The sequence below is a fragment of the Nomascus leucogenys genome, chromosome 17 (assembly GCF_006542625.1).
Source record: "Nomascus leucogenys isolate Asia chromosome 17, Asia_NLE_v1, whole genome shotgun sequence".
NCBI classification, from domain to species: domain Eukaryota; kingdom Metazoa; phylum Chordata; class Mammalia; order Primates; family Hylobatidae; genus Nomascus; species Nomascus leucogenys.
The window spans coordinates 39,333,572-39,346,661 of NC_044397.1; the positions used below are offsets into that span (position 1 = coordinate 39,333,572).

Sequence of the window (13,090 nt, forward strand, 5' to 3'; positions counted from 1 at the left end):
CAGCCTCCCGAGTAGCTGGGATTACGGGCGCCTGCCACCACACATGGCTAATTTTTGTATTTTTAGTAGAGGTGGGGTTTCACCATGTTGGCCAGGCTGGTCTTGAACTCCTGACCGCAGGTGATCTGCCTGCCTCAGCCTCCCAAAGTGCTGGGATTACAGGCGTGAGCCACCATGCCTGGCCTCTCAAAAAATTTTTTTTAATTAACTTGATGTGGTGGCTTGCTTCTATAGTCTCAGCTACCTGAGAAGCTGAGGTGGGAGGATTGCTCGACCCAGATGTTGAGGCTGCAGTGAGCCATGATTGTGCAGTGTCCAGCCTGGGTGACAGAGTGAGACCTGTCTCAAAACAATAACAACAAAACAGAAACAAAACACCAAATTAAATGCCCTATATTTGCAATACCTAGTGTGTTTTCAAAATTTTTTATTTATTTTTGAGACAAGGTCTTACTGTGTCACCCAGGCTGGAGTGTAGTGGCATGATCACAGCTCACTGCAGCCTTGACCTCCCAGGCTCAAGCGATCCTCCTGCCTCAGCCTCTGAGTAGCTGGTACTACAGGCACATACCACAGCATCTGGATTTTTTTTATTTTTTGGGTAAAAACAGGGTCTTGCTACGTTGCCCAGGCTGATCTTGAACTCCTCGCCTCAAGTGATCCTTCCACCTCGGCTTCCTGAAGCACTGGGATTCTAGGTGTGAGCCATCACGTGCAGCCCATCTTCTTGATAGGACCCTTTAGTTTAGTTTAGTTTTGTTTTGTTTTGTTTGAGATGGAGTTTCGCTCTTGTTGCCCAGGCTGAAGTGTAATGGCATGATCTCGGCTCACCGCAACTTCCACCTCCCAGGTTCAAGCGATTCTCCTACCTCAGCCTCCCCAGTAGCTGGGATTACAGGCATGCGCCACCACACCTGGCTAATTTTTTGTATTTTTAGTAGACGGGGTTTCTCCATGTTGGCCAGGTTGGTCTTGAACCCCCGACCTCAGATGATCCGCCCACCTTGGCCTCCCAAAGTGCTAGGATTACAGGCGTGTTTTACAAGAAAACATTAAGTATGAAAGCAGTACCTCCGGAATATGCGCGGCCCTCCAAACCCAGCTTTTGAAGAATCTTCACTTGTCCTGGCTGGGCCACCACCTCAGCTCCACCTAAAACTGGGCTGTGCTCTCTTCCCCTCTACATCCCGACGGGCCCCTTGCTGCCCCTCCATCCTTTTTTTTTTTGAGACAGAGTCTTGTTTTGTTGCCCAGGCTGGAGTGCAGTGGTGCAAACATGGCTCATTGCAGCCTTGATCTCTTGGGCTCAAAGGATCCTCCCACCTCAGCCTCCTGAGTAGCTGGGACTACAGGTGCATGCCACCATGCCCAACTAAATTTTTTTTTTTTTTTGAGATAGAGTTTCGCTCTTGCTGCCCAGGCTGGGGTGCAATGGTGCAATCTTGGCTCACTGCAACCTCTGCCTCCTGGGTTCAAGCAATTATCCTGCCTCAGCCCCCCAAGTAGCTGGGATTTCAGGCATGTGCCATCACACCTGGCTAATTTTGTATTGTTAGTAGAGATGGGGCTTCACTATGTCAGTCAGGCTGTTCTCAAACTCCTGGACTCAGGCGATCCTCCTGCCTCGGCCTCCCAGAGGGCTGGGATTACAGGCGTGAGCCACTGTGCCTGGCCTGCCCAATTAATTTTTTTTTTTTTTTTTTTTTTTGGAGACAAAGTCTTGCTCTGTTGCCCAGCCTGGAGTGGAATGGTGCCATCTCGGCTCACTGCAACCTCTGCCTTTCGGGTCCAAGCGATTCTCCTGCCTCAGTCTCCCAAGTAGCTAGAACTACAGGCACGTGCCACCACGCCTGGCTAATTTTTGTATTTTTGGTAGAGATGAATTTTCACCATGTTGGCCAGGCTGGTCTCGAACTCCTGACTTCAGGTGATCCACCCGCCTCTGCCTCCCAAAGTGCTGGGATTACAGGCATGAGCCACCACACCTGGCCTCTGCCCAACTAATTAAAAAATTTTTTTTGTAGAGACAGGGTCTCACTATGTTGTCCAGACTGGTCTTGAACTCCTGGGCTTAAGGAGTCCTGTCTCAGCCTCCCAGAGTGCTGGGATTACAGGCATGAGCCACCACACTCATCCTTGTCTTCTGGTCAGGGAAGACTAACTCCTCTTACCTTGACTATTTCCCCAGGGCCCCAGACACATATCGCCACGCAGGACCTGGGTGGGGAGTATGGAATTTATTTTATTGTTCTGCATCTGGGTTTGGTTCCTTGGACGTCATGGTTCCTGGATGGGGGTGGGTGGGTCCCACCTCCCTAAGTCATGGTCCCACAGGCCTGTCGGGATTGTTTTCCAGGTTCAAAGTGCACTGAGAAAGCTTCACAGTTTTAATACTTCCTAGATGCTCAACTGAGGCAAAGTGACAAAATGGCCCTCCCACCCCCGCCCGCCACAAAAATAAAACCCCAAGCCCCTGGCAGCTGCTGCTGCAGCCGTATGAAAAAATAATACAAACTCTTCTTAAAAAATAGATTACACAGAAAAAACGCAGAGGACAGAGGGGCATGAGGAGGGGCAGGGAGCCTTGGGGGAGAGGCCCGGGAAGGGGCTCTGAGATGACTGCAGGGGCTGAGCTGCTGGTGGACACCTGCCCTGTCCACTGTGCCTATCCTCTCGCTGCCCGAGCTGGCTCCTCCCCATCAGCGCCGGCCCGGGCACCACAGCTCCACACTCCCTCAAGGGACCCCCTTCACCCTGAGGCTTGGTACCTGCTTCTCACTAAAGTGGCTTTGAGAAAGAAACAAAAAAAAGACCCAAAGCAAGAGAAGGGGCTGTTTGCTCAGCCATCGGGGACCTCTGCCCCAGGGGATCAGCCCTGTCTCTGCTTTGGGGGTTTGGAGATTCCTCGATACCTGTTGCTACCTAGACACCCCCTGGGGGGAAAACGGGCCCCAGACTCCCCGTTTGGTTCCTGGGAACACAGACACGTGGGAACTTGGCCTCTGCCCTGATGTGCGCCCTCCCATGCACCCAAGCGTTATATGGGTCATGGTTCGGAGGCTGCCTCCTGGCCCAGCCTCCAGGGAGCTACGGACCAGACAGGTGGAGCGTGCACAGGGTTGCTGGGGCAGTGGCCTGTGGAAAGGGGCATAACTCACATGGGCCCTCCAGCTCATGCAAGGAGAAGCGAGAGGGGACAGCCCTGCCAAGACAGAGGTTACAGCAGGGCGAGAGCATGGTGTGTGTGTGCAGCTGGGCCGGCTCCAGGCCACGGCAGAGAGAAGGCAGGGGAAGCGGTCCACGGGGTGGGAGAAGGCAAGTCAGGGCCTGGCTCTGAGGAGAAGCCTGGGCCCCCACTGTACCAGCTGAGGGCCACCTCCCACGGAGGAATCTGGCGGGGGTGGATTCTCCGGAGGTGGGGACAGGGGGGGCTGAGTGGCCCTGGCTCAGTCGGGGACCTGGCTCAGTCGGGGACCTCAGGGTGGGCAGGCAGTCCACTCTCGCCGCGCCGGTAGGTCTCCCAGAAACCTCTGTCCAGCTGCTCCAGCTGTGGGCCCAGTGGTAGGTGGCCGGCCAGGTGCATGCGGAGGGTCTCCAGCCAGTGTTCCAGCTTCACGAAGGATGGCCTGAGTGACAGGCGGGTGGGGAACGGTGGGTCTGGCTCTTCCGGGAATTGGCCCCACCGTCTCCCAGGCCAGGGCCCCATCCTACTCACCTCTTCTCGGGGTCCAGATCGCAACAGCGCACGGTGATGGGGAAGAAGCTCGGGGGGCAGTTTGGGGGGCAGTAGCGGTCCAGGAACCCTCGCACGTTGAGGCCAAAGTCCATGGTGCGGGGCAGGTAGTCGGGGTCTGCATTCACCCGCCCGATGATCTGTCCAGCACAAGGCCCAGCAGTTACTCCAGGAGGGCCCTCAGCCTGGGCGTCTCGGTGCCATCCAGGTGGCTTGAGGGCAGGTGGCACCGGGCCTGGCTGCAGCCTGACTGCGGTACCCCACAGGGGCCAGCCCATGCCTTGCTGTGGGCAGCCTTCCTGGCATGAGGCCCCTGCAGATGCTGAGCCTGTAGCCTGGGTGAGTACGGAGGAGCCCAGGCCTCGACACTGCTGCTACCCACCCCTGGACCTACCTCGCATAGGACGATCCCAAAGGAGAACACATCCACCTTCTCATCATAGCTGCGGCCTGGACAAAGAGAATGACTGTCAGCAGATGAACACACGGGGGTGCCAGGGGTGCCAGGGATGCCAAAAGGCAGGGGACCAGGCCAGCTGGGAGGATGCCCCGGCCGGGAGGTCCAGGCCCAGGAGGCAGATGCCGGCAACCTCTATGGGAACCCAGGCTTAGGCTTTCCCCCAACCCCACCAGGTCTGAGCAAGCCTTTGGGAGCTCTGAGGAGCAAGGGGCAGAGCCCTGGACAAGGAGTTCGAGGCACTGATCAGCTGCGTGACTTTGCACAAGTCATGACCTCTGTGCTCTGTGCTGGTCCCAAAAGGCAACCACGTCAAGTCTCCGGAATCCGTGAATGTTACTGGGTCAGAAAAAGGGTCGTTTGAAGATGGGATTAAGGATCTGGAGATGAGATGGTGCTGGATGATCTGGGTGGGCCCCAATGCCACTGCAAATGCCCTCATGAGAGAGACACAGAGAAGACACAGCAGAAGAGGAGGAGGTGGCCCTGTGAAGACAGGGGTGGAGACTGGAGTGACGCCAACACAAGCCCAGGAATGCAAAACCACCAGAAGGTGGAAGAGGCAAGGAATGCATTCTCCCCCAGATCCCCGTGGAGGGAGAGCAACCCTGTTGGATTTCAACCTTCTGGCTTCCAAAACTAAGAGGGAATAAATTTCTGCTGTTTATTTTACTTTGAGATGGAGTCTTGCTTTTTCGCCCAGGCTAGAGTGCAGTGGCACGATTATGGCTCACTGCAACCTCTGCCTCCTGGGTTCGAGTGATTCTCCTGCCTCAATTTCCCGAGTAGCTGGGATTACAGGTGTGTGCCACCATGCCCGGCTAATTTTTGTATTTTTAGTAGAGATGCTGTTTCACCATGTTGGCCAGGCTGGTCTCGAACTCCTGACCTCAAGTGATCTGCCCGCCTGGGCCTCCCAAAGTGCTGGGATTACAAGTGTGAGCCACTGTGCCTGACTATTTTCTGTTGTTTTAAATAATCAAGTTTCTAACAATCATTACAGCAACCTCAGGAAACTGACACAGACTCTCTGAGCCAGTTTCCTTATTGTAAAATGGGAATGATACCAGCTACTTAACGATGTTAAAAACAATTGGTACAGGGCCGTGCACAGTGGCTCACACCTGTAATCCCAGCACTTTGGGAGGCTGAGGTGGGTGGATCACCTGAGGTCAGGAGTTCGAGACCAGCCTGGCCAAAATGGTGAAACCCCATCTCTACTAAAAATACAAAAATTAGCCAGGCATGGTGGCAGGTGACTGTAATCCTAGCTACTTAGGAAACTGAGGCAGGAGAATCACTTGAACCCAAGAGGTGGAAGTTGCAGTGAGCCGAGATCACGCCACTGTACTCCAGCCTGGGTGACAATGCAAGCCTCCATCTCAAAAACAAAAAACTAGCAGGGCACGGTGGCTCACACCTGTAATCCCAGCGCTTTGGGAAGCCGAGGCAGGTGGATCACGAGGTCAGGAGATCGAGACCACGGTGAAACCCTGTCTCTACTAAAAATACAAAAAATTAGCCGGGCATCGTGGCCGGCGCCTGTTGTCCCAGCTACTCGGGAGGCTGAGGCAGGAGAATGGCGTGAACCTGGGAGGTGGAGCTTGCAGTGAGCCGAGATCACACCACTGCACTCCAGCCTGGGTGACAGAGTGAGACTCCGTCTCAGAAAAACAAAAAACAAAAAACAAAAAACGAAAAACAAAATACCTGGCCGGGCGCGGTGGCTCACGCTTGTAATCCCAGCACTTTGGGAGGCCGAGGCGGGCGGATCACGAGGTCAGGAGATCGAGACCACGGTGAAACCCCATCTCTACTAAAAATACAAAAAAAAAAAAAAAAAAAAAACTTAAAAAAAAAAAGAAAAACAAAATACCTAAAACAATTAGTACTAAATGCCAATTCTCATTTACTGAATGCCAACTAGGTGGAAATGAGTTTACAACCTTTAATCCTCACACTAATCCCTAAACATAGGAAACACTAAGACTTTTTTGTTTTTTTGAGACGGAGTCTTGCTCTGTCGCCCACTGCAACTTTTGCCTCCTGGGTTCAAGCAACTCTCCTGCCTCAGCCTCCTGAGTAGCTGAGATTACAGGCGCCCGCCACCACGCCCAGCTAATTTTTTTGTATTTTTAGTAGAGACGGGGTTTCAGTGTTGGCCAGGCTGGTCTCGAACTCCTGACCTCGTGATCCGCCTGCCCTGGCCTCCCAAAGTGCTGGGATTACAAGCGTGAACCACCGCGCCTGGCCACTAAGACTGTTTTATAGTCTTCTTTGGGGGCTATGTTAAGTGTGTGTGTGTGTGTGTGTGTGTGTGTGTGTGTGTGTGTGTTTGAGACAGAGTCCCACTCTGTCGTCAGGCTGGAGTACAGTGGTACAGTCTCAGCTCACTGCAACCTCTGCGTGCCGGTTTCAAGCAATTCTCCTGCCTCAGCCTCCCGGGTAGCTGGGACTACAGACATGTGCCACCAAGCCCAGCTAATTTTTTTGTATTTTTAGTAGAGACAGGGTTTCATCATGTTGACCAGGATGGTCTCAACCTCTTGACCTCGTGATCCGCCCACCTTGGCCTCCCAAAGTGCTGGGATTACAGGCTGGTTTTTTTTTTCTTTTTGAGACAGAGTCTTGCTCTGTCGCCCAGGCTGGAATGCAGTGGTGCAATCTTGGCCCAATGTAACCTCTGCTCCTGGGTTCAAGTGAGTTTCCTGCCTCAGCCTCCCAAGTAGCTGCGCCACCACACCCCAGTAATTTTTGTATTTTTAGTAGAGACAGGGTTTCACCATGTTGGCCAGGCTGGTCTCGAACTCCTGGCCTCAAGCAATCCGTCTGCTTCAGCCTCCCAAAGTGCTAGAACTACAGGTGTGAGCCACTGTGCCTGGACTATTTTTTGTTTTCTTGAGACAGGGTCTCGCTCTGTTGCCCAGGCTAGAATGCAGTGGTATGATCACAGCTCACTGCAGCCTTGATCTCCTTGGCTCAAGTAAATCTCCCGCCTTGGCTTCCTGAGTAGCTGGGACCACAGGCATTAGGCACCACACCACATGCCAGGCTAATTTAACTAGGTTAACCATGATGAGGTGATGGCTGGGGTCTGCCTGCCCTGAACCTGTGTTCATGTGTCACCTGCTTGTAGAAGGACTTTATAACCTATAATCTGGGCATATATAGGACCACTGACAGCAAAGAAATGGACTGAGGGAGGCAGACCCTGTGGGAGACAGAATTATGGTCCCCAAAGATGACTGTGTCCTGATCACTGGGACTTGTATATGTCCTACCTTCCATCGGACTCTGCAGATGGGATTAAGTTGAGGGTCTTGAGATGGAGGGCTGATTTTGGATTATCCAGGTGGGCCCAATGTCACCGTAAGGGACCCTATCAGAAGGATGGAGGGCCGGGCATGGTGGCTCATGCCTGGAATCCCAGCACTTTGAAAGGCCAAGGTAGGTGGATTGCCTGAAGCCAGGAGTTTGAGACCAGCCTGGGCAACATAGTGAGACCTCCGTCTCTATTAAAAATTAAAAAATTAGCTGAGTGTGGTGTTTCATGCCTGTGGTCCCAGCTATTCAGAAGGCTGGGGTGGGATGACAGTTTGAGCCCAGAAGGCTGAAGCTGCAGTGAGCTATGGTGGCACCACTGCACTCCAGCCTGGGCAACAGAGCGAGACCCTGTCTCTTTTAAAAAAAAAAAAAAGGAAGGAGGAAGGTTAGAGCCAGGGAAAGAGATGCGGGGATGGATGCAGAGATCAGAGAAGAGAAGATGCTTTGCAGCCAGCCCTGAAGACAGAGGAGGGGGCAGCAACATGAGGAATGAGGAAGCCTCCACGAGCCAGAAAAGGTAAGGAAACAGGTGCCCCGGAGCCTGTAGAAGGAGCTCACCCTGCCGGCGCCTTGATTTCAGCCCGGTGAGGCTGACGCTGGACTTCAGACTCCAGAACTGTATAATCATTTATTTAAGCCACTAAGTGTCTTTTATTTATTTATTTTTTGAGATGGAGTTTCGCTCGTCGCCCAGGCTGGAGTGCAATGGCGCGATCTCGGCTCACTGCAACCTCTGCCTCCCGGGTTCAAGCGATTCTCCTGCCTCAGCTTCCCTAGCAGTTGGGATTACAGGCACCCACCACCATGCCCAGCTAATTTTTGTATTTTTAGTAAAGAACGGGGGTTTCACCATGTTGGCTAGGCTAGTCTTGAACTCCTGGCCTTAGGCGATCTACTCACCTCAGCCTCCCAAAGTGCTGGGATTACAGGCGTGAGCCACCGTGCCTGGCTGCCATTAAGTGTCTTATAGGAGAAACAGGACCCACAGGGTAACTGAAGAGCCAAGGAGGCTGGGAGGGGCCAGGGGCTCGGGAGGTTGCAGCTCTGCTGGGCTCCCCCATGGCTTCCCGTGAGGGCCATGATGGGCAGGGCCGAACCACTCACCGTTGATCATCTCGGGCGCCATCCAGTAGGGGTTGCCCACCACGGTGTAGCGCTTCTTGCGGTCTGGCTTCTTGAGGCTCCGCAGGCCCTCAGGCTGAGTCTTCTCGTCCACCATGAGCCGCGCCAGCCCGAAGTCAGCCACCACCACATTCTTGTTCTGGGAGGGTGAAGCCGGGTCACGCTGCGACCTGATCCTGGTACTGCCCGCTTGGCCTGCCCCTCCCCAGGACCCCAAGCCAACCCGTAGACAGCCCAGAGAACATACCTCTGATATGCTGTATTGGCACAGGGTGGGGACCCCTTCCTTCCCTAAACCCGTCGGCTCTTTGCAAATGGAGCTGCTGGAAGCATCTGAAGATAGCAGTGTGGCTTCCTCCCTCCCACCACACGCTGCACCCTCTGCCCCCTCCCCACTTGCTCCCCAAACCGTCCCAGCGGCCCCACTGCTCCCTCCTGCAAGCGCTCCCTCCCTCCTACGAGGGCACTGACGCTGCTTTGTTTCGGAAAGAAGACAGGAATTATTATTATTTTTTTTCAGACGGAGTCTCGCTCTGTTGCCCAGGCTGGAGCGCAGTGGCGTGATCTTGGCTCACTGCAACCTCCGCCTCCCAGGTTCAAGCGATTCTCCTGCCTCAGCCTCCCGAGTAGCTGGGATTACAGGCACCCGCCACCACGCCTGGCTAATTTTTGTATTTTTAATAAAGACGGGTTTCACCATACTTGGCTAGGCTGGTCTTGAACTCCTGACCTGAGGTGATCCACACACTGCGGCCTACCAAAGTGCTGGGATTACAGGAGTGCGCCACCACGCCTGGCCCAATTTTATCTTTATTTATTTATTTATTTTTTGAGACGGAGTCTTGCTCTATTGCCTAGGCTGAAGTGCAGTGGTGCGATCTCAGCTCAGTGCAAGCTCCACCTCCTGGGTTCACGCCATTCTCCTGCCTCAGCCTCCCAAGTAGCTGGGACTACAGATGCCCGCCACCATGCCCAGCTGATTTTTTGTATTTTTAGTAGAGACGGGGTTTCACCGTGTTAGCCAGGATGGTCTCGATCTCCTGACCTCGTGATCCGCCCACCTCGGCCTCCCAAAGTGCTGGAATTACAGGCATGAGCCACCGTGCCTGGCCTAATTTTATCTTTAATATTCCCAATAAGCAGGTGAGGTCTATGTTTTTTGCTTTTCAGGTTTGATTTTTTTTTTTTTTTTGAGGCAGAGTCTCCCTCCCATGGCCCAGGCTGGAGTGCAGTGGCACGAACACAGCTCATTGCAGCCTCGACTTCCCAGGCTCAAGCGATCCTCCCACCTCTGCCTCCTGAGTAGCTGGTACTATAGGTACTTGCCACCACGCCAGCTAATTTTTTCTTTTTCTTTTTTTTTTTGAGATGGAGTCTTGTTCTGTCACCCAGGCTGGAGTGCAGTGGCACGATCTCGGCTCACTTCAAGCTCCGCCTCCCGGGTTCACGCCATTCTCCTGCCTCAGCCTCTCCGAGTAGCTGGGACTACAGGCACCCGCCATCACGCCCGGCTAATTTTTTGTATTTTTAGTAGAGATGGGGTTTCACCGTGGTCTCGATCTCCTGACCTCGTGATCCGCCCGCCTCGGCCTCCCAAAGTGCTGGGATTACAAGCGTGAGCCACCGCGTCCAGCCAATTTTTTCTATTTTTTTGTAGAGACGGGGTTTTGCCATGTTGCCTGGCTGGTCTCAAACTCCTAGGCTTAAGCAATCTGCCCACCTTGGACTCCCAAAGTGCTAGGATTACAGGTGTAAGCCAACACAGGTCTATGTTTTTTATTTATTTTTTTTGAGATGGAGTCCCACTCTGTTGCTGGAGTGCAGTGACGTGATCTTGGCTCACAGCAACCTCTACCTCCTGGGTTCAAGCAATTCTGCCTCAGCCTCATGAGTAGCTGAGACTACAGGCACCCGCCAGCACACCCAGCTAATTTTTGTAGTTTTAGTAGAGAGGGGTCTCACTGTGTTGGCGAGGCTCGTCTTGAACTCCTGACCTCAAGTGATCTGCCCACCTCGGTTTCCCAAAGTGTTGGGATTACAGGCATGAGCCACTGTGCCTGGCTTGTTGTTGCTTTAAAAACAGGGGCTCGCTCTGTTGCCCAGGCTGGAGTGCAGTGACACAATCAGAGCTCACTGTAGCATTTACCTCCTGGACTCAAAGCATCCTCCCACCTAGCCTTCCAACTAGCTGGGACTACAGGCCCATGTCACCATGCCTGGCTGACTCTAGTGTTAAGAGGCAGGGCCTGTTAAGAGGTGATTGGGTCATGAGGGCTCTGTATGAATTAATGGATTAATGGGTTATTGAGGAAACAGGTTAGTTATCACAAGAGTGGGTCTGTATAAGGGTCAGTTTGGGGGTCTCTTGTCAGCCCCTCTTGCCATGTGATGCTTTTTTTTTTTTTTGAGATGGTGTCTGACTCTGTCACCCAGGCTGGAGTGCAGTGGCATAATCTCAGCTCACTACAACCTCTGCCTCCTGGATTCAAGCAATTCTCCTGCCTCAGCCTCCCAAGTAGCTGGGATTACAGGCATGCGCCACCATGCCGGCTAATTTTTGAATTTTTAGTAGAAACAAGGTGTTGCCATGTTGGCCAGGCTGGTCTTGAACTCCTGGCTTCAAGTGATCCACCCACCTCGGCCTCCCAAAGTGCTGGGATAACAGGTGTGAGCCACAGTGCCCAGCCTTGTTTTGTTTTGTTTTCTGAGACAGGGTCTGGCACTATCTCCTAGGCTGGAGTAGAGTAGCACAATCTCGGCTCACTGCAACCTCCACCTCCCAGGCTCAAGTGATCCTCCCACCTCAGCCTCCCAGATAGTTGGGACCACAGGCTTATGCCACCACGCCTGGCTATTCCGTTTTGTATTTTTGGCAGAGATGGGCTTTCGTCATGTTGCCCAGGCTGGTCTCAAACTCCTGAGCTCAAGCAATCTACCTGCCTTGGCCTCCCAAATTGCTGGGATTTTAGGTGTGAGCCACTATGCCCAGCACATTTCTGTTGTTTTGAGCCATCTGGTTCACAGTACTTCATGATGGCAGCCCCAGGACACGAATACCCTACCTCTCCAGACGGGCATGGTTATTTGCTCCTCTGCTTTCGGTGGAGAACTGGGCTCCCCTCCCTTGCCAATCCTTAGACACTGGGTTCTTTGCCTGCCCATCCCCTGCTTAAATATCTACCTAAAGCCTCCTCTTTTTTTTTTGAGACGGAGTTCGCTCTGTCACCCAGGCTGGAGTGCGGTGGCGCGATCTTGGCTCACTGCAAGCTCCGCCTCCCAGGTTCACACCATTCTCCTGCTTCAGCCTCCCAAGTAGCTGGGACTACAGGCACCCGCCACCATGCCTGGCTAATTTTTTGTATTTTTAGTAGAGATGGGGTTTCACCGTGTTAGCCATGTTGGCCAGGCTGGTCCTGAACTCCTGGCTTCAAGTGATCCACCCACCTCGGCCTCCCAAAGTGTTGGGATTACAGGCGTGAGCCACAGTGCCCTTGTTAGCCAGGATGGTCTGGATCTCCTGACCTGGTGATCCACCCGCCTCGGCCTCCCAAAGTGCTGGGATTACAGGTGTGAGCCACCGTGCCCGGCCAAGCCTCCTTTTTCAGGAAGCCTGCCTTGACCACTCCAGCCCACACGCCTATGCCCCCCACTCTGATGCTGGTGCTGTCTGGTGTAGCCCGTGGCCACTCTGCTGTGGGCTGTGCTCTATGAAGACCACGGTCCTGGTCCTTTGCAGCTTACATGTCACTTTCTCCTTCATTGATTTATGAGACCCTTCTACCAGCCTGGGATGCTGATGGTCCACCATGAGTCAGTGGCAGAGACAGGACTCAAACCCAGGTCTGTCTGCCTCCTGACCCTGTGCTCTTCCCCACGGGCTGCTGCCCCCCAACCCCCACCTCAAATTGAAGTCATGGAGGCAACCCAGGAGCCTCCAGTTCTGGGAAGGCCCTGAGGCTGGGAGTAGGTGGGCTCCTGCTGTCTCCCCGACACCCAGCCACATGGAGGGGGGCCCTGGTACTCACCTCACGGACCAGGCAGTTGTGGGAGTTGAGGTCTCGGTGGATAATGTTCATGGAGTGGAGGTAGGCCTGGGGACAGGGACACGGGAGTCAGGGGGTAGCTGTGCAGAGGGACCCCAGCCCATTCTGGCCCCCCAGGAACTCCCTCCGCTCCCACCCCAATCAGGCCAGTTGGGACGATTCTTCCCACTCTCCCATCGACCCCCTCTGCCCTCTTTCAAAGCTTCTTTGTGGGTTCTGTTTGCAAATTCCTGGTGGGATTATGAATGGAGTTGGAGCACCCGGCTCGCTCACCATCCCCGACGCGATGTCCTTGGCAAAGCTCACTCTCTGGCTCCATGGGTACTGGCTGTCCTGGGATGGAGAAAGAATGGCCAGGGTGGGGCCGGCGGGGGCCCCGGTGGCAGGGATGGTTGCATGAGAGAGAGAGGC

At 53.9% G+C, this 13,090-nt stretch overlaps 1 protein-coding gene across 1 annotated transcript in view; it reads right to left on the minus strand.

Annotated features, from left to right (window-relative positions):
- Positions 1 to 2,218: 2,218 nt before the first annotated feature.
- Positions 2,219 to 13,090, minus strand: part of LIMK1 (LIM domain kinase 1) — a 39,754-nt gene continuing 28,882 nt past the window's right edge. The window contains exons 11-16 of the mRNA XM_030796675.1: positions 12,953 to 13,012; positions 12,662 to 12,727; positions 8,619 to 8,775; positions 4,128 to 4,183; positions 3,716 to 3,873; positions 2,219 to 3,626 (exon numbers count right to left, since the gene is read on the minus strand). Coding sequence (XP_030652535.1) covers positions 3,464 to 3,626; positions 3,716 to 3,873; positions 4,128 to 4,183; positions 8,619 to 8,775; positions 12,662 to 12,727; positions 12,953 to 13,012 — 660 coding nt within the window. The 3' untranslated portion in view covers positions 2,219 to 3,463. The remainder of the gene's footprint in view (positions 3,627 to 3,715; positions 3,874 to 4,127; positions 4,184 to 8,618; positions 8,776 to 12,661; positions 12,728 to 12,952; positions 13,013 to 13,090) is intronic.